Raw genomic sequence first — 22691 nt, forward strand, 5'->3', positions numbered from 1 at the left:
AATTATCCCTCCTGTATTTCAATTTTATCTATTATTCTATTCCATGTGCCTTTTTAATTTTGGAATGTGTTCCCACCTGAGAGCAAGGAAAGGACCTATTTCAAAAGACATACACATGCAAAATGGATTTAATGAGTACTAAAAAAGCTGCATTTAGTTGTTTTTCACACTTTCTGCACCATTTTATGTGTAAACACTGCAGAAAATGAACATTTAAAAAAGAGGAAAAGCAATTATTGAATTGAACCTATTAGGCAATGTGATCATTTTACAGAACAATAAAGGGGAAGTTCTTAAGCACTGCAGGAAGCTTTATTGTAAAGTGTAATCTTCAGACAGGCACTAATGCTCCCACCTGTTTCTTTTTGTGTCACACGTTTTATAACACTAATTTCTCTACTCCCTGCAAAATACTGGGGGGGGGGGGGGAAGGAAAAAAAATATAGATGGTCCCAGCTGCAAAAAGAAGATACAACCTCCCAGATGGCCAGGATGTTTAACACAAACTGAAATTTAATCTATTAAGTATACATGCTGTATCTCAGCAAAAATGCTACCTGCTCCTTAATATGTTATCTACTAGATCACAGCATAATTCCACTGTAGAGGTGTAATGTCAATGAAATATAGGTGTAGAAGGTTACTAGCTGAATATTTACATAATCCTTTAAAATAATTGGCTTTTTCTTGCAAAGACAAACTACCTGTCTGTAAAGTTTCACTAGGCAGATTTTTTCTACATTCTTCATAAGATTTTAGACCATTTTACTGAAAATGAGCACTCATTCAACATAGCATATAACAGATGCCTACTAAATCAAGGCAGGAGATATCATTAGGATGAACTCCTTCAAAATGACAATAATTTAAAAATTGGTCAACAATCCAAAGAAAGTAATTACAGCAACGATGGGAAAGTAGTGGCAAATGTTGCCAACTTTGGCTTCAACAGAGATTTGGGCTGGCATTGTGACTATTAACTAGAATTGTTTTAAAAATACACTGGGCACAGAATTTGGATACCAAAAAGGTTCACCATCATTAATAGTTACGTATATTCCAATCTACAAAACTTGTTACATGCTATGTGATCTGTCTATGTTGCACATGATATATTTTCCCTTTACCTTCCTGACTGAAAGAGTTTGAAATGTAGTGTTTAATACTGATAAAGCTTCCTTATATATACACTGCTGCCTACATAGGTGGAGAATCTAGATGCTTAACTTACAAGTTTGATTGATGATAAGACATTTCTATGTGGTCGACAATAACCATGGGATACAGAGTAATTAATGTTAGCCAACATAGATTATATTCCATCAGATCAATTTAACAGATCATTTTTGAGTTAACGATCACCTACTCAAATATAATCAGTTTCTTGTGAAGAAATGGAAGTTCATACTTCTCCAAACATAAAATAATATATAGAGAGCCTAAATAGGATAAAGATACAAAGATGAAAAAGCACTGTTTAAAAAAAGACAAAGAAGAAACTTTTCAAGAAATTAGAACAAGGCAGAAGAGACAGACAGGACAAAGATACCTACTGTATTTGTACAAGACAGACTCTATCTAATTGCTGAACAGCTAAATTCAAAGAAAGACAACTTGGGATAGACAGAGAGTGAGGCAAAAGACAGGAACAGTAGAGCCCGAGCTATCCTGAGAGCTGTTCCCCAGTGACAAGGAGCACAAGGCTGAGAACTGTGAGGAAAGGTTCTTACCTTTGTCCAAGTCTACACCCACAGATACAATACTTTTTCCTATATACATATGTAAGAATTTATTCAAGAATATATTTACAGAATCTTGCCCAAAGCTGTGTGTGACACATGCCCCTCGAAACTTACTTGTAAACTCAGAGTGCTTAGAAAGCATAAATCTGATAAAAAAAGATACTTCAGTTACTGAGAGGTATTAGAGGTCAATGCTAGATCTGGTATCAAGGCAAAGGATGCCAGGGAGACTCCCAGTTTGTCAAATGCATAGCAGTTACAACAAAATTCAAACCCATCCACCTTTCTGCTAAGACAAAGATTGTCCAGATCTAAACATAAAACAGTGGAATGCCAATATGTAACTTGCCTTCTTTCTTCTTACCTAATTGATTTCAGTTGTAAGTGGTCCTTTCCAGAGAAACCTGGAAATAGACTCTTACAATTCAGGATTTCTTATGAACAAATATGTATGAAACTTAAGGGAGAAATACTTTGATACCACATTCATATTTTGGTAGAACAATATTTCATCCTGGATATGGACAAATTCATCCAGTTTTCCAAATCATTAATATTTATTGACACTGCCTGAGCATCTAGTTTGGGCTGTGGATTCATTCTGCAAGGTGATTTATAAACACAGAAACATGCATGCTTTTCCAGATTCATTATGATAATTCATACAGGTAGAGCTGATATTAGCATTCCTTTCTGGGCTGCTAGGTATTCATGGCACAATCCAGATAGTATTCTGCAGTGAATAAAATTTATGCAGAAAATGAGATAATTTCTTACAGAACCTCCATCTCACCCACTAGAGAAGCTGGGAAGTGTATCATGTCAAAGTAGGAAAGAAAGAATTATACATGGACAAAAACCTGGCTGTTAGACTAATGATTCAGTATCTAAACCTGCCATTATGATGTAGTTTCAAAGCAATATTGGCCAACTACTTACACCAAAATGTTAACAGCTGAATGTCAAGTGGGTTTCTGCAATTTTCTCTGCTAGCTTCTGATTTCAGACTCTTGAGCATAGATTTGTAGATGTGCTAAGAACTCACTGTTACAAGTCAAACCAATGATAAGCTATCTTCTGAGTGCGATGCTATGTCACATTAAATACTCCTGGGAAAATGGGGACTGTGTTCAATGTTAGACATAAAATATAGGTGATCTATTTGTCAATTTTGATCTTAGGATCTTTTCTGATTCAGTTCCCACCTGTAAATTTGAGGCAATTGAATACTCTAATTGTCCATAGGTGTGATACAAATAAACATTTAAATATTTGCCAAGTTCTCAGATACTAGGGGGAAGAAACATATGAACACCTATGAAGAAATTATTTTAATTCCGTGTTCTGAGGCCATGCATCAAATAAGACGTGAGTCGTACAGATCATTCATAGCTACCATTCATAATTATTATTCCACTGAAGGAGTCAGGAATCATCTTCAAAGGCTATATCCTGCCCATAATGCCACAGTTTTCAGGAAGACAAAGTATTATGATGTTTCTCATCATATAATGAAAATCAGGAAATCTGAATGTGTCCCTTCTAGCATTTCTCAAAATACTTTCCTTAGGTTCAGAGGCTTTTCCACTTTGAATTAGTTTGAACTAAGGTAACTATTCAGAGGAGGGAAGAGATTTTCTACTCTTTTCTTTATAATGCATTTTATCCTTGAGCCCGTGACAAAACGATTCATGAAATAAATTTTTCTATAGTTTTCTAACTACAAACATGAAAACTCTGAAGAAATGACAGGATCTGTAGATGAAAAAGACAGTGTGTGTTGTCTGCCTTGACTTCAGCAAGTCATTGGTCACTGTCTCCAATCGTATTCTTTGTATCTAGGCTGGGATGTTACTGTTGTGCTGGATATGTGTACTACTCAATAGGTGAAAAACCATCTGGACCATTGATTGGTTTGAAGGGGACACTCTACCTGGTTGCTGGTTACAAGCAGATTTCTTCTGGAGTCTATCCTGGGTCCTGTCCTGTTTAACTGTTTAATATCAAAAACCTGGCTGAGGCAGTGGAATGTGCTCTTGTTAAGTTGGTTGTTTACACCAAACTTTGGCTGTACTGACCATACTTGAGAAGGCCACTATTCAGAGGGGCCTCCACAGGCTGGAGGAACAGGCCAGCAAGTCCCTCATGGAGGCAGTGAAATCCAGCCAGGATAGATGCAAAATCCAACACCTAAGCTGAGAAGGACATGGGGGTCCTGACTGACAGTAGGCTAAACATGAGCCAGTATGAGTCCAGGCTCTGCTGCTTTCAGATGACTGAATCCTACTTAAACTCTCTTCACCAAGTTTTCTCTTTTCACCTAGAGCCCTGTCAGGTCCTTCTCAAATGAAACAGCCACTTGCTGGGGCCACTGACAGAGTGGTGTTGTATATTTCTCTGTTATCTTTAGCACTTGTTTCCATCAGCCTTTTCAAAATGTTCGTCTCACTCAAGTAAGTCTTCTTTAAATAGATAGTAGAAAAGACAGAACTTTCTGCGGTGATACCATACACATAATTTACAATAGCTTTATAATGCAAGCTTGATTATTTGGTGTGCCCTCATTATTAAAAGTGACCAATTTTTCTGATATTAAAATGTTTATTTGACTATAGTTTATAGTACTAGGTACATATAATATTAGTGTTTATAACTGATTGTGCTTTTCTCTATGACTTTTTCATGACCTTACGAATAATGTTACTCTAATGAAGGATACATATATGAGTGTTCTTCTGAAATAAAAATCTTTCCTATTTATTTCAAACAAGGCCAAATATTCACTTTACATTAGTCAGCCAGCTATACTATGATTCCCCTGAGCTGCATGGAATGGAAAGACGTTTCTCTAAAGCACACAGGAGACAGCCAACTCTCTCTTTGTTTCCTGTGCCCTAATTATTCCATTATATTTTGACATCCTTTCTGCTGAAATGACACTGACTTAACCCCCCCCCCCCCCCCCCCCCCCCCCCCCCATATTTCATGCATGCTTTGGTGAGAGTGCTAAGAATATTAAATATTGAACCTTTCTTTCATTATGGGGCAGTTTTTCAGTTCACTTTTAGGTCAGTTTTGAGTCACTACACTATATTTTTAAGACAACAGTGTGTAGAAGCTACAACTTGCAATAATAAACCATTGGCTTTTAAAATCTTTTGTAAGCACGGACAACTGTAAATAATCATTTTGTTCTTTGCTTTTTATTTTTTACAGCTGTCTTTTGTTTTAAAATATTCAAAATATTGTCAGGCAATATGACTTCAGAAAAGTCTAGGCATTGCATATGAGTTCATAAAAAGGATGTCTATGATTTCTGAAGCTTAATTACATTTTCTTCTTTGGAAAATAAACAAAGCCTAGGTTAAACTATATTATGCTAAAAAAATAAATAAATTAAAAAGAGCCACTGACACCTTACAGACATGCTAGGCACATTCATTTACTAAAATGTTAGAGCCTGACAACTGTCCAGGGATCCAGCCAAAAATACTGGAAAAGACAAAATAGCTCCAATGATTGGAAAGACAAGAGATTAGCTTCAATTTGGTTTGAAATTCTACAGTAGTATCTCAAAAATAGGAGTGCTATTGAATAGTGATGTCAACTACAGGGTGTCTTGATCTAAGTTATGCAGAGAAATGGCTAAACACTTTTTTATCTACAATTTAAAAAAAACAAACCTGGTTGTCAATATTATTAAAATTGTCAACAGGGTGAACAAACCAGCAACTGAGTCTTGCATAAGAAAAGACTATGCTGACACAAACACACCTACTAGACTTTTTCCCAAAGAAAACTCTTTAATTTGGTCTACCAGCTAGAGATTGATCAACTGGACAACAGTCCTCACAAATGCTATCTCAAGTTCCCTTAAAAAATTACAGATAAGGTATGTTTCTATCGTGAGTTATGCTTATAAGGTCTGTTTAAAAACAATCTTTGTGTTAAACTGATGATTATATTTCCTCTTTTTTCCTTTCCACCAACAGAAAATTTTAATTGAACATGTCATATCTTTATGAATACAATATTCCAAATACCACCCTTACACTGTTTATAACTGGTGCCCCAAGTGCTACACAAACTGGATCAGAACATCATCAAATCCAGAGCTCTGTGTCCATAAGTGTAACTTGATTTTTTTAGAGACTACTCAAGCTTGGATGCTAGATCCTAGAGGCAATAAATTTAGCCAGAGTTGTATATGGAAGCAAGAGGCAAGTCTTTTGGAAGTCAATGTACGAGGAAGCCTCCTCCCCTCACCATCTTACCACTCCCATTCTGACTCAGCACTGTGGTCAGTATGTCATCTCACCACGTGGGATTGGTGTCATGACACATGTCCCATCAGAGCCCGTAGGGGCAAACCCAAGGACCGATGGCTCTTGCAGTACCTCCCCAGCACCTCTTAGGCAGCCTACCTCTGCTTGAAGCTGCACCAGCCACAACACATACTCTAGAGGAGAGCGTGGCAGACTCTATAACGATCTGTGACACTTTATTAATCCCCTACATGGCCTGCCTCTGCAAAACCATTGCAGAACCTGGTCTGCTCTTTTTATTGGTATCATCACACTTCTATAGCAGCAATGCAGTGCTTACGCAGAAGAACAGCTCCTGCCTGCAAAGTAGTTCCCCTAATAGCAATAAGCACAGGGTGATGACCAGAGTCAGAGCTATCCTCATCCTCACAGCGATGAGCAGAGAGATAAAACAGTGCAGTTAGAGAATTTGTGCATCCCATCTTACACCTTCTCATGTTGCCTCACTGGATCATTCAAAATGGCTCACCCACATTTCCATCTTCCTCTCCACCCCCTCTCCCATTCCCCAATTTCTCCTCTACCCCTTAGCCCACTCTAAGGACTCCTGTTCCAACATTGGTATCTCTGTAGCAAGAGCACAAATGTGAGGTGACATGAACCCGTCCACAGCAACAAGCAACCTCAGAGTCTGGGATAATTCCAGCCCATCTCACACATTATGACAATCGATGCTGCACACACAGAAGTGTCTGAGGCCATTTTTTCTCTTGTCCAAACTCATGGCCATCGACTGGTCATGCAAAATCTTATACCCTAAACTATGAAACCTTAGCAGGGCCTTAGTTCTCTGGTTTTAACGCCTAGTATACAGTTGTTCCTCATCTCTGTGCTATATCTCTGGAGGATGCTGTTTCAGCAGGAGATGCAGAGGGCAGTTGATTTCCCAGAGGTGTTGGTCTGAGCATGGCTTCCCTCCCATTCCCTACTATAAGATGGTAATTTAGGTAGGACTTTTCTTAGGACTGTGTGGTAGATTTGAAACACAATATCTGGGTATCCATGATGCACATGGTCTGAGGGACAGAATCCCTGCAAGGAGGGGCTTGGTGATGAGCTGTAAGATGGGGTAAGTATGTTCTAGCTTTAGCCTCATTCTGCTTTTCCCTTTTGGGAAAGAATTACTCTGCAGCAGGTATCAGTATCATGAATGTCACCACCGCCACAACCTGGCTTTATTCTTTCTCCATTTTCATCTCAAATGTATTTTGAAGCTTGTGAAAATTGCTCTGGGTTACAAGAGAAATGTACCTATAAGTAAGTGTTCATTTACTGGTAGGATTCACTGCTGCCTACAGGAAACAGAAGAGACTGTTGTAATTGTGACACGAAGTTGACAGTGTATAGAAATTAACCCGTGGTGTGCAAATGGCTATGAAGGATCATGGTTGGCTCTGAGCTTTCCATGAAGCCCATGGTTCATCACTTATCCTGTGACACTGCTAAGTTTGGGCTCTGCGGACCTCTCCAATTTCTCTCTCTCTACAAGCCAGAAGTTAATCATAATGTAGGTTGGGGGCACAACATTACTGTTTCTCATGCTAAGCAACTTCAGACTGCTCCCAGGAGGATGCCTATTTATTTCTGGCTCTCTGCCATGAAAGAGTGACCTAATGAAGCAATATGGAGCAGCTGATGTTGGCGGTTCTTGTGGCATGGACAATTAGAGGTGCATTTATTGGCAAAATATCTGTGGCCCAAAGGCTACCTCATACAGGTGCCCTGCCTTGATAATTCTGTGGTGTGAAGTTTTTATTTGGCTGCCCTTTCAAAACCACATGTGAGGTTTGCATTTGAATCCATTAAGGATGCCGCTGAGTTTATTTTTAAAAAAATAAATAAATAAGTAAACACCTCAACTGAAGCACCATTTTAATTATTATGTTTTAAGTAGTGTCTCCTAATGGTAACGTATAAAGTACATCTATAATATTACATATAGCAAATAGAAAATATTGTGTATGTCAAGCTAAAACATACCACTTTTATAGTTTTTTACTGCCTTCAGAAGTGACTAACAAATACAGGGGTCTAAAGGAAAATCTATAATGTCTTAGGATTAATTGTCTCTTTTTTTAACAGAGTCTAACATCTTTGGCATGTGAAAAAAAAATGTTATCCCATTTTCAATTAAGATTATGAATATTCAATGTAGACAAAGAGTGAGATGCACCTGACCAAAATTACACATACATATAAAATTTAATATAAATGTCTGTATTTAGACATCTATATTTGGTATCCCAAAATATAGAGGTAGATATCTGACTGAATTAGCTGTCTAAACTGCATGTAGTTAGTGAAGAGAAAATAGCAGAGGTATGATGCAGTCTGGCTTTTTCCTCTGTAATTGTCTAATGTAGAGCAGACCAGTCATGTCATAATAGTGCCTAAATCTCTCCACTGAATGCAAAGGGAAGCCCAAGTGAGCAGCTCAGGTGTAAATAACTACTGTGCAGATGTTTAAAGACAGTTGAAATTATTCCCGTACACTCAGAAACTGAAAAGCATCATGCCTCCTTGTAGTACTCAGAGGCAGGTGAAATCATTGGAGAACTAGAACCGCTAGTTGGTACTATACACCTATTCCTCTTTCCTCCCCACATAGCAATTACATCTATCTGTCAAATCATCCAACTGTCTCCCACAAAACTAAAAAAATCCCAAAACCAAAAAGAAGAAATCAACTCATAACCACCAAACTTTCTTATTATTTAGACTCCAAATGTGAAGAGCCAAAATGCACACACACACACCCTCCCCCCAGCAACAGGTAATTAAAAATATAAAAGTACATAATTACTGTCTTCTAATTTTCATCCCTACAGTGAATGTTAGATGAATAGTTAAAATTAAGCACCTGGAGCTAGGATGCCTGAAGTCTATATGCCAAAGAGAGCACTTGGCATGTAGCTGTCACCTGTTACATCATGAGAAAAACATTGAGTTGGAAAATCCTAAAAGTCCCCTAGCCAACAGCACACTCGGGGCAGTCAGGGCTCACCTCTTTCCTAAAAATAAGCACTTGCACGTATTCTGCTGAATTTGAAAATAATGGGGAAACAGACTCTGTACCTCCTGATACCTAGGGAAATGCTCAAAGGCTATTAGGTAAATGATTATTCCTTCTCCTTCAAGTATAGTATAAAAGGAAGAGATGTCTTGTAGCTGATTTTTGTGAGATACCTACAGAGTTATCTATCTCAGAAGCACATACTACTTCAGAAGTACAAGACCATTCTAAAGCTGTGTATCATCACTCCATATAACACTATATATTAATCTTTTGAGTAGAAGGTCAATATTTAAGAAACGATTCATACTAACTTAATATAAGCAATTGGATTATTTATGTATCTTTATGGTAAAATGCATAACAGCTTATCTGAGGATACTGTTTTAAAGAGTGAAGTCTATTTAAATAGTAGATTCTGTGCAAGAGTTAATCACTGCAAATCTGCCTTTAAAAACATTTATGGCAGAGATGTTAATTTCCAAGTAAAACAATTTATATTCTTGAAGAAGGCTACATCTTTTCAAATTCTGGTATAAAGAGGCAGCCAACTTGCACATATCATTAAACTTCAAATTCCCCTGTAAATGACAGCCAAAGCATCCAGAAAGTTCAATATATTTTCTCTGAGGCTAGTTGATGTGGGAAGATTTTCATGAGACGTTTTCTCTTCTATCATCAGTTCAATGATGTAAACAGTGACTGATTAAGTCTGCACTCCTTTCAGGTTGATATACCTGACTGAAAAAAAAAAAATAATCTCACAGCTGGAATTCTTCTTGAAAACTAAAATAGATGACAAAGTAAAAGACCAATCCTCTATAGACACTTAATGAAGACAGGCTTCAAGGGGTTTTCTATCCCAGAGATTACTTTACACCCCAGGAAGAGACAAAACCAGCAGATTTCTGCAGCTGAAGATTGCAATCACAGCAGAATAAGGAAAATAACAAAAACATATTACTTGTTAAATCACTTACACTGGTTTTCCTTTGGATTCACAAGTCAAAATTATAGATTGTCCTTCTTCAGGCCATGAATTGGAAGAAATGATTTTAACTAAAGGTGTATCTAGGAAGAAAAAAAAAATAGACATCTTGTTGATATACACAAAAAAGATTTATTATCTAAGAGTACATTCTTCTCTATTTACAAAAGACTATACCATAGATTTAATTTACACTTTGAGATGCTTTTATATGGAGCCTTGTGCAATTTCCATTGCCTTCAGGAAAGCAATAAAAATGACCAATGGAACTAAACCAGTAACTTTTTATATCCCAGGGAAACACAGATAGAAAGCACGTGTGTACTCAGAGGAAATAACTTTTTTTCTTTCTGTATTCAATGCTCCATACGACTATTCTAAAGTCTGATATTTAACAACAAAATAAAAATCTTGGGGATGAATAACAAGTACTCTGTGCAATTGTTTCTTTGTCTATTTATAGGTTGATATGATGCAATGCTGCTATTAGAGGAATGAATGCAATAATATACATTTGAATAAGAACAGTTTTATTGTTGCAGAAGCTTAAAACTCATAATAAGAAGCTACAGTTGGCTTTTAGATAAAATACCTTGTTACAGTCATTTACAGGATATTATTTCTGAAATGCAATAATGGTGCCCCTAAAACAGAACAATTTTTTTTTTCAAACAAAATTTACAAAGAGACTGTTCTAAATATCTGCAAAATGCACTATATAAAAGTCTGTAATCTCTCCTAAAAATTTTAAAATATTATTCTGATACATTGGAATTAACTTTGTAGTTTTAATTGCAAAAAGATACACTATATAGCTACTGTGAATTCTTGCCAAATAAAGCATTTGCAATAGGTCTTTGACTTTTAAAAAATTTTGCCATCTGGCTTTCAAGGATATATTCTCATAATCAAAATATTTCACATGAGTTAGAGGGGCACCTCTTATAAGCAAAAAAAAGACCATAAAGAAAGAAACACCTCTATATAAAACAGTTTTCCTTGGGAAAAGAAAAAATTCATAGTCATAATGAAGAAAATTTTCAGACTCAATAGGAAAATATAAATTCTTGTTTTCTCCACAGTTTCCTAATACAAAACACACATCTTCATCTATGGCACAAGAAGTAGTTTAACCTGCAAATCTGGGGTATCCAAGTTTTGTCTCATCCAATTTGCAATTCCTATTTTCATTAGCAGTGAGGTAGCAGTGACACCACAGATGCCCTATTATCAAGCGAATGTGAAAGAGCATGACAGTAGGACCTTACAAAATCAAATGGAAAAAAATTATATGCTGTAACAATATAATTCCTTATAGAGATGCTAATAGTCCTGCTGAACACTAAATGGCGTATGAACAATTAAAAATATTGGAAGTATTTTTCTAACTTTTTATTTTTATTTATTGGCATATCATAATGTATAGCATGGCACAAGACAAGAAAAAGGGAAGGCTTAGTGTAGACTTGTCATAATTCCACTGAAAGCATTGTTAGCATCATTTAGCTTTCAGTATAGCTGCACTAACCTTACACCAGTAGCAAATCTGTTCCACAAGTTTGTATTTTTAAGGACCCAGCAAACCATTATGCAGATGACTAATCCTTCGTAGGTCGTGTTGGCATTTGCTTCATTTTTAGCACATGCTTAAGGCACTGACCTCAAGTGCCTTAATAAATCAGGGCATCAAGTACTTCTGTGATTTCAGTGGTGCTATTGAAGATGAATAAATTACTCTCTTGACTATACATTGAACCAGAGGAACAAATTAGTATCAGATAGGAATACATGAAGAATTTAACTGAGAAAGGCAGACAACTAATGCAATGAGATCAAGAGGTTTCCAGAGAAATATGAAAAAGAGCTAAACTTTGATGGAAGTAATCACAATAGCCACAGGTGAAGAAAGAAATTAAAGGCCCATCTAGCTAGCATTACTGGCTTAAATATTGAAGAAATGATCAGCATTTTATGCATTACTGTAAATTACCCACATAAAATACAAGAGGGGACTTCAGACAATTAAGTTTTCATTTGCATTGATCAATGCAGTGCTGTTTCCCCCAACTTGAAGTTCCTATTCCTACTTTATTTAATGCCCCAGACAGCTCTCTGTTCTCCATGCACTTCTAAACAGAGGTTACTAACACAGAACAAGAAAGGTCTTATATTTATGTTTCACTCTAATGCACAATAAAGTAGTGTAGGAAATATATTCCCTTGTGGTTTTCCCTACTAATTGACTTCTACATTAACTACTTGTTTCTTTAAAATTGGAAGCATAGGGATTAATTTAATATATAGTTTTTAGGGAAGCTTATAATTGACAATTTTTGTATTTTATTAACAGTCCTTTTTCAAAAACTAGTTGATATTCTATTTTGGGTGCTTCATTCTCGATGTTATTGTTTCCACTTTATTTTCAGGCTGTGCTTGATTTCTCTCCAGGATTACAGTGTACACTTATAAGGAGAAAACCTTTAAGACAAACTTGTCCTCCACTTTCACATTTGCATCAATATATGAAATGAGAAGAAATCTTTAGAATAATTGCATCAAAACTAACATATATATGTTATTTTAAGAAAGATAATAAAACCTTGCTGATTGATATTTTCCAGAACACAAAATGCTGTTACAAAATACTAATTCCTGGTAGGACTGTTCATTTTAGAAGAATTTGACAAGTATAAATGTACTCTATCAATACTGTGAGCTTTAACCTGTCACACTCAGAAGTATTAATCATAATAACTGGAACATCACCCAATCTCCAGCAAACACCACCACCACTAGCAAACAAAGTCTAAAGAAAGAAAAACATATCAAGTGCAGTAATACAGTAAGAGAGGTTGATTCATTTTCAGATATGTTCATCAGCTTGTTACAAGTAATGTAGATATGTCCAAAAAATCTCTACTTTTACAACCAAAACAAACAAAAGAAGTAGGATCAAGGGGTTTATTGTGGGTCAGATCTGCTGCTGCTCCTCCTCTAAAGTCAGTAGAAGTATACAAATTTACATCAGTTAAACTTACCAGAACTTGAATAATTTGCATCTTTTTTTAGGATTTGGCCCAGTAATTTCATGGCAATAAAACATTGCAGCTCAGTATTTCAAGCAGAATTCTTATGAAAAAGGGACTGGTGACTAAAACTATTTTACAATACCTACAAATATGCCCTTATCTTGAGCTCTAAAGACATTATGGAGGAGATAAATATTCCAAAAAGAATAAGGGAAAATCTTATTTAAAAAAACCAACACAGTGGTTTATGTGAGTGTAGGTAATACAACAAGTCTTCACAGTAAAACGCACTGGGTTCAATACCCACTGACTTATCTATTTACATGCATCTCCAACAGCATAAGAGCTGTGTTGGCCCTCCAGTCTTTATCTTGAGTAATGAGGTACTTATGAGCTGCAATTGATTGCTAGCACCAATCTGAACTGAGTCAAACATGTCTTTAGATACATAGCAAGACATCTTCTATCCGCCATGTGACAAGAATCTGTCTTTTTGCTGGAAAAAACAGCAGCAGTTACAGATAAAAACTATGGCATATTTTTGTTTTTTTTTTTTTGTTTTTTTTGTTTTTTTTTTTATATGACCTTTCCTGTTTCAGCAGACCAAAAGCAAAAGTTCCACTGAGTGATTCTATTTCATCCGTCTTTCTAGGATTTGGGTACATCTCATTGCACAAGACCAGGGAGGCCATTTCAAAGCTTTGGGAAGATATATCTATTTTTGATCAGGCAATATCATCTTTATTCAGCAACATACAATATCAGTGAATGCATGTGGAAAATTTATTTCAGTTTACACTAGTAATGAATGTTATCTGATATATGAAGAAATTAAACACTTCAGCACGTGATTTTTGTTGTACTCTTAGCAATAACTAATGGCAACGTTAATACCTTGTGGAACTGCTTTACTGATTGATTTAATCTCTTTGAAGCTATTTCAAAATAAAGGTGGTTCTTATCAGTCACCAAATCTTTGCTGTTAATCAGATCTTCAATGCTAAAAGGCTTGTTTTTTTTCTTCAAAATGCACGTGCTGTTTTTACATTGTTTGAAGTAAGAAAGATTTCATTATATATTATTTCATTGCCAAGCCCTCATAAGGTTACATGCAGCATTAAATTTCTTCACATAAATTACCTCATATAAATTTCCTCATATAAAGTAATCACATGGAAGCCACTGGAAGATTCCCATGTGATAAGTTATGTTAAACTATATATGTAAGCCCTTGACAACCACAGTGTAAAAGCGGAAACTGAATTCATAAAAGTAAACAAATTTGCTTAAGATCATAAAGCAGGTCACCAACAGAATCAGAAAATGAATCTCTACCAACTTCTTCTTAGTGCCAAGATAATAAAAAAGTAATTTGGCCTCTTTTTCCTACGTAACTTCAGAAGTCCTTGGTCCCTGCAGTCCTTAGCATGCTGGATTACCAGAGCTTCTGTGGGTACCTTTTCATGGAACTCCCAGCTAGTGGTTGAGTAACTAAATCAAAGTATGACCCCTATGCATCCTACGGCATTTATCAGCAAAAGTTGTATGGAAATAACCAGAATTTAGAAAAAAAATCATTTTGTGAGACAAAAGGGTAACATGATGATGATGTTTTGATAGCATCATGTTATCTTATCAAATAATCTCTCCCTAATGGAATCATTCTCAGTTAATGTAATTACAATCCCAAAACCAGAAAATAAGACCACCTCTCTTCTTGGGCAGATGTTAGGGTGGGTGGAGTATATACATTCGTTGAGACTTTTAAGAAATGACTATTGGAAGTAGTAGACTATTCAGGAATAGAAATATTAGCGATCTCATAGTCAATACAATTCAAATAGTGTTGAAAATGCACCTATTGAAAGATGCATGCATCAGTCTTTTCTCCAGAGAATTGATATATATTTACGTTTAGCTGTAATATAAACAGTACTTGCCACTAGACTTCTCTGCACATTTTGTTAAAAGGTAAATCTCTATGGTGCTCAAATCTTAGCCTTTGCTGGGCTTCCAGTGAAAGGAGGATTAACAGAAAAAGTTTTACTGGTTCTCCTCTATAGAAACTTACAAAGGAATATTGTAACAGATGTAGAGAGCCAAGTCAGGGCTCCTGATTTTCAAGTTCTCTGCTGAATTACAGATATTTTTTAAAAAATAAATGCAATAACTTACCATGAAACTTAAACTCAGCACCACAAATATCTTCCAATGTGGCTAAGCTTTCAAGAAGCAGAACAGAACGAGAACACCTCCTTCTTTTCACTTACAGAGATAGTGTTATTCGTCCCTGAAGAAGTGTCCTGTACTTCAGAATTCTACATTTTAGAGGCCTGTTATACCCCCATTTTTATACTCCCTTACTTACAGGTAATTTGATTTTTATGAGAAGTGGTAATCAGCCTGCCAAGACTAGTTCTTTAGAGAAGTTATTGGAGCCCATGCAGTGATTTATGAGAAAAAGAGGGTCCTTATTCCACTGAGTACTGAAGTATTCACACTAAGTAGATCAGATCCAGCAAAATACTCATTTGACTGTAATTCAGTGATTAGAACATTCAACCCTTTGGAGTCTGTGGATTAAGGGTTTGGTCTGATTCAAAGAGTGCAAGGACTTGTGTGCTGACCTCCTATGCAAAGGCAGAGGTCTACCAGGTATTCTAGGGTCTCCCTTCCACTCAGGTTTTGAACTAAGATTTCACTTTGAATCTGAAAAAGCTTTTTTCCTACTTATGTCCTAGTTTGGATAAATTAGGATTTTCTGACACACTAAAAAAGGACAGGTATTAGAAAATTCTTAACCCATTCCACATTATGAATTAGAATTCCACAAGTAACTCAGTACTATGTAAACTGTCCCTATTTACATTCAGTGCCAACATAACATGGACTATACCATTCATCTTACATTTTAAAATGGTTTCTAAAGCCAAATTAGGATATTAATGAAAAGAAAAACCCATAAAACTTTAATATTCCCTACACAATTCCTAGAATACTTAATTAAAGTTCGGTCAATGCTTAACATCAAGTGTCTTTGGTACATCCATTCTTGGGCTTTACATGTAAAAAATTTACTGAAATGTTTTCAAGGCCTTTGAGCTGGTGCTCTCAGAGTATCTTTCTTACTTGTCAAAGATGGCAAAATTTTTAATGTTTAAACAATTTTTTAAAAAAATTAAAAATCACTAAATGTAATCACCATGCCAGAAGCAGATATTGGATATTTTACTAATACAAGCCCAAATTTATGAAGACCTTTTCCAAACTAGTAACAGATGTATATTCAGCTAGGGCATTTATGTTTGCATATTTTTATTTTATATGAAGTGCAGTGCCCCTTCAAGTTTTTGGGTTTTTAAACATGTTTATTGCATGAAGTCTGTAACTCCTACTTCTCAAAGTAAAATGGCATAATAGAAGATGTGGGTTCTACAAAATTTCAATGACAATCTCCTGTAGTATTATCCATTCATGGTTTTGCATGCTATACAGTGATTTTAGAATTTTTTTGGATCTTCTCTTTGTACCTGGCTACCATGTTTTTGTCATGATCAAAACAGTCCAATAATAAATATAAAACAAGTTGTTTGCTGTCTAAGTAACAATCAATACATAAAGTACTATTGGTCTCAACTTAAGAGTTTTTGGAAGATTGGCTCACATAATTTTAAGGAAATGGGTGACAGTGTCAAGAAGAAATCGCATTTCTCTTGGCTTCCACGGTTGTCCCTTCATCACAGAATGTATTCTTTCTGGTCTGTCGGATATTAAAAGACCTGGCACAGAAAAAATGTCCCATTTGGTGACAGTAACATATAAGGTTCAATCTATATAAGGTGTACAGAGAAAGATTAATCTCTTGAATTATTTTAGTTTATGAGTCTTCAGGGTTCAAAAAGAAAAATCCATTGGTGACGTTCTTTCCTCTATGCATGGCACACACCAGTATGATATGTGCTGTCTAAATCTCTCTTTCTTAAAACACGAGGGATTCTGTGCTTTTTTTATCTTTCACAATGTCCTGCTTTTTGCAAGTTCAAACCAGTACCAAAAGAGCTCGAAAATGGAAGAAAGAAAGGGAGGCACAGCTGTTCAAATATGGTTGCCTGTTGCAAATAAAAATGTATACCTCTACATAATATAATATTACAACAAACATTATTAAACTTCCAAAACAATGCCCTCCCATCTGATTATAGTTTCCATGCAACCAAATTGTCAGGTGCCTATTTCAAAATCAGGGCAAATACGATCCTGTCCCTAATCATGTTCTAAATAATTGAAAGCAGCTCATTAACATCATTTGACCCTAGGCCTCCACTGGAATACTTTGATTCTGATGCATGTTTTCTTTGAAGGTGATTCTCTCTCTGTAGTTTATGTTATGAACATCTCTCCACCTGCAGTAAGAAGCCAAGTTTGCTGTAATGAAGTCTGTGATCCTTGTCGGACTTATTGTTTGAGCGCAAATTATGTTAACAGTAATAGGAAAGACACCAATACAGGGAGGCAAGAATACCCCACTTGCTGGGTTTGTCAGAGAAAGCGAGTGCTCATAATACATCAGGATGTGCTACAAGTGTTATTCAAATCCCTCCTTCCAAAAACATTGATACTGCCTTCTTATTTAATCATTTAGGATGATGACTAGATGTTTTTAATTATGTTTTGTGACAGAAGTTTTCTTCTGTACAAAATGATTTAAAAAGCCTTAAAAGTACTGCTAGTAACAAAAGGCTTTGTTTAACAATGTCATTCCACACTGGATCCAATAATATGAAATATGCCATTGGATCCATTCAGGAAGAGAGCTATGCTTGTATGACAGAGCAATTCTTCCCACTATGATCAGTGAGCTTCCCATGAATGCCAGCTTTTACCTTCATGGACCATAAGCAACACAAGGAACATATCTTCTTAACTACTCGCCAGTTCAGAAAACACTCACTCAAGCTCTAGGCAGCCCACAGAACAAAATACATAGGCCCTACCTATGATATAACATCCATGTCACGGCTGCCAGATCATTTGGCAGAGGCACTGGAATGAGGTTTCTCTCCTTCTCTAAAGGAAAGTTTGTTGGGATTTCTAGGAATAACAGGAGGATTCTCATCTTCTCAGCAAGCAGTCTGTGCCTTGTTGAAATATATGAAATTCTGCTTTGGTTGGTTGGTGAGGCTCACTGCACTCTTCTCTTGCCATAACTTGATGCATTGTTTCTAACGAGTTCCAGCAGCAATGGATCATAATATTACTATCCTTCTCAGGTGGACAGGTATGTTTCTCTCACTGAGGGTTATTGTTTCAAGCTGTCTGCATAGCCAGCAATTGCCACTGCCCAGGAAAACTTAGAAATTTTCCTTTGACACCAAAAGGGATAGAAATGTATTAGCCCCTCACCTTCCTGCTGTTGCCCACTGACTGTTCCCAGACCACTCTAAGCTCTCACATAAGCATTTAACTGTGTGCAGCAGCATCTCCTGCCTGGATCTATAATACTCAGGTTTAGTCTGCCATTTTAATTTTTCTTTTAAATTTTTTTTTGTTTAAGTTTTTGCACATTAAACACCATTTCCTCGCTGTACCAGAGTCCAAATTAGTGTGATGTATTCATTACAACACACTTTTCTTCTTATAGGTTTAGCTAAATTATGAGGTACGAACAGCTTGTCTTCACTTCATAGTTTTACTTTATGACCACAAACCTTCTGAATATTGAAAAGCTTCCATAAATTTCTGTGATATTTTATTGTGGAAGTGAACAACAACAGTTCTGGTGCTATCATTTTAAAAAATGTTACAAAAATCTAACAGTCTGATAATAAAAGATTATTGCTACCTGGTAATAAATGACTGCCAGATGATAAGATTTTTAAAGTATTTCCTGAGAGACTAATTCATTTATTTTCTACTTATTTTTGTCTGTTTTTTCAAAAAGGATGTTTGCAAAATCTATTTATGTCACAGCCTTCTTCATTTTTCATCCTGCTTTTTCTCTCTTATTTCCTTGGAACCTTTCCATCATTTCCAGATGCAAAGATAAAATAAGCAGATACCTCTGAAAATGATGATGTATCTACTTTCCAGTTTAATTAGCAGTGGAGTAAGCATAGGACAGTTTAAGGTTTCTTTTTTTTTTTCCAGAAACCATGAGATCATAATTTTCATATATGGATAGCCATTACAAAACTCCTTGAAAATTCTGTATTCCTACACAATTTTATTACTATTTCTAAAAGACCTAAGTAATTAAACTTAGAAAAAAAATACTTTTAAAGTAAATTACAAGGACAAACCACTCTAGTATGTACAAAAACAAACATCAAATTGGATATCCCAAATGAGATCTGAAAGAAGAGAGAGGCATACTCTAATCAGCTCTGTGAAAGTGCTCACCATTTTTAATAGCTTTTACACTTACCAGCTGCATTTATCCTACAGCAGTGAATCAGCATTTCCCCGAATTTGGCTTCTTTTTAAAGTGACAAGTAGCATGGCTTCTGGCTGTGTCCTATTGCTTTGAATAAGCGCTCACAAAGCAAGTCTGCATTGGTAAACTTCATCAAATTACCCTAGGAGATACAGTAAGTTTGATGCTCTGCTTCAGAATATAACGAATGACTCACTGCTTAAGCAGATGAGAGAAAAACACAGTATCTGACTAATTATTTTATTATTAGTATTTGTGGGTGAGACAATCTGTATCAAATGATTGTGTTCAGGCAATGGTGTTTCATTTCAATAAATGTATTCAACACTACTGTAAAGTTAAGCATTATAATATTTTTTAAATACTAAGCTTTGATAAATGTGAATACTTGGTATCATATCTGCATGGATATTCCTATATCTTCCTTTTACATTCCTTTAAAAACTACTTTACAGTCAAGCAGGACCAGAAACAGCTTATGGTCCCTTTGTTATCTGAGATTCTTTGATGACTATTGTGTCGTCCTTTATCTCTTCTCTTTTAATTTGGCTTAAAACGATGTTCGTTGAAGAAAAAAGTAACAGTTTGTACCAGAAGAGTGTAAAAAACACTCTCCTGGATGCAAAACAACAAGCCAAATGCCAGTGTGAGGGGAAAGAAAGCTCGATCAGTGAAATATTCCCTCCTGACACTCATAATTCCTGAGTGCCTGAATTCAAGCACCAAGCTTGCAGGAAACCCTTTAGGTTACTAATTCTGTGAACACTGATTATCTGGTACTTTGTTAAAAATATGCATAGTACCTGTTTCAACATCTCACCTGTCAGTCATACCAGACTCCTTCACCACAATTGCTAAAAAAAAAAAAAAGTAATTAAAATGCGTTAGTACACAATGTGTGGCTTGAGGTTTTGGGAAGGTAAAAGAGAAGATGGAGGTACACTACCAAATCTCCACAGTTCCTCTGTGCTCCATTTAAATGTGTTAAAACCCTACCCTTCCTTTGTCATGTAATGTGTTCATTGATCATTCTTACATACTTTGTGCTTGGTCTTAAAACTGGCAGAGATAGATGCAAACATGGCATTGGATATATTGGTAGACCCTGCTGAATTAAGTGGTAGACAGAGTGGCACTGTCACCACAGTTCTAAATGTGCGACACTTCATGAAGATAGCACCAGATACAGCTATTCCCCTTTACATGCTTTTGCAGAATGGGTCACTGGTTTCTTAGTTATCCATTAGGTCCCATACACACATGAATGATATGGTAGAAATAATATTTTCTTTGGCAACTCAGTTCTGTTTTCTTCAGTGAATGCAAGTGATGAAGCTTAGTTTTAAAACTTTTATCTTGTTTAATTATTTCTGTCATGCCACTTCTTCAGACTAAACAGTCTCCATTTTGCCAGTCTCTGCAGATATGTAAACCTCTCTGTTCCATTTAATATCTCCGTTGCTTTACACTGTACTCTCTCCAACTTACTTATATTTTATGTAATTTTTGCCATGTCACCTAAAAGGAGTAAAGAAAAGAAGCAAGAGAAAAAAACCCCTTCTGCCTAAATCAGGTATTATCAAGAAACGCCTAACTCTGAGTCGGCGCATGAACATTCAATGTAATTTTATCTTCTGAGTCCTCAGTTTCTTTTGCTTAAGACCTTCAGTTTTCTGTTATATCTGACTTAAATTATCTTGAATATGGCTTGTGAACTGCAGCACATCCAAAACTGTTGAAGTAAATAAAAGCTCTGGATGCTCAGCATAACCAAATACCCCTTCAAGCCTTTCTCTGACATTCGTATCAGGTATTGGACACTATAAAAGTTTAATCTATATAAAAATAATTAAGCAGTAGTATCAGGGCATGAAAATTTGACTTGTTTCTTAAAAATATATACCATGCTTTCATGAAGGGCAAACTTCTATTCCTTGGAAGGTCCTACTAACAATCTCTATATATGTTTTCCTCCAAACTATCTCACCTGCTTGCTAGTCTTTAGTTTTGGAAATAAACAGCCACCTAAACTGTTCTACAGGGAAAGCCTGGAACCGATCTGTCCTGTCATTAGGGGGACTGGCTGAAGGTGACCAGAGTTGTAACTTGGCGTGTAAACTATACAGATTCTGTAATTTTCAGTCTCCTCCCAAGATGATCCCATTTGAAATAACAAGTCTAGGCTAGGAAAAGATGAAAAAAGATACCGTAACCATATTTTTGAAGGCAACATGGAGCTTAATGGATCTTAGTCATGTACCTGAAAAATTCTTGCTCCAATTGGGACCTGATGTGGAACTTCTCAGACACTGGACTGTCATTCAGCCACTCAGTCTTTCTTGTCCTGTTAGTGCTACCTGATATAAAGTAGTTATAACAAGTATATTTAAAAATGTGGTTTCTAGTTTTTCTGTAAATTCAACCTTCCACTACTTATCACTAACATAGATCATCTAATATATTCACCTTATATCCATGTAGGCATTCATCTTATCAAATACAATGCAGAGAAATATTTTTTTTAATCCCTTTTATAGTAACTGATTGTTACTTAGATTAGGAGCTTCAAAAATCAGTCAGTAAGTCAGTCTTGGGGATACTGCTACTGGGCTGCCTGTAAGAGATCATTATTTCTGGATCTTACTTCCTTACGTAGACAAAGGTTTACCACTACAGGAAATCAGCTGCACTGCCTTTTTTACATCATTACACTAGTTTTCTCGTCTTTTCAGGTAGATGAACTAACTTGTTCTCTTTCTTATGTCCACCTAAGAATATCCTACAGTGGCTTGACTGACTCACTGTGGGGATTTCTACTGATGACAATGGCATGTGGCCAGTCGTGACCAAATAAACTACGTGACCTCAAAAACCCACAGTGAGCTCTGTAAGGCTGTGTCCCCAGACTCCCCTCCAGAGAGGACACAGTTGTTAGCCCACCAGTGCTCATTAATTTTGAAACGTCACCACACTGACCGAAGCTTGTGTCTCCACATGGCAAAGCACTGTGCGGTTCAAACATATTTGGAACAGGTTTAGGGACAACCTCACTGTGCTCCATTTCCCAGTGTAGCCATGCCCTCTGTCTTTTCAGTCCTTTTACCACAGGTTGTCTCTATCCTATGCCTATAAGCTTACTCCTCTGAAATGGAATTATATTT

At 36.2% G+C, this 22691-nt stretch overlaps 1 protein-coding gene across 4 annotated transcripts in view; it reads right to left on the bottom strand.

The window, feature by feature from the left end:
• CADM2 (cell adhesion molecule 2) overlaps positions 1 to 22691 on the bottom strand; it is a 677296-nt gene that overhangs the window by 84159 nt on the left and 570446 nt on the right. For all 4 annotated transcript variants that reach the window (XM_049825025.1, XM_049825026.1, XM_049825024.1 and 1 more), the window contains one exon: positions 10061 to 10151. In XM_049825025.1, coding sequence (XP_049680982.1) covers positions 10061 to 10151 — 91 coding nt within the window. The remainder of the gene's footprint in view (positions 1 to 10060; positions 10152 to 22691) is intronic.

The sequence above is a fragment of the Accipiter gentilis genome, chromosome 21 (assembly GCF_929443795.1).
Source record: "Accipiter gentilis chromosome 21, bAccGen1.1, whole genome shotgun sequence".
NCBI classification, from domain to species: domain Eukaryota; kingdom Metazoa; phylum Chordata; class Aves; order Accipitriformes; family Accipitridae; genus Astur; species Astur gentilis.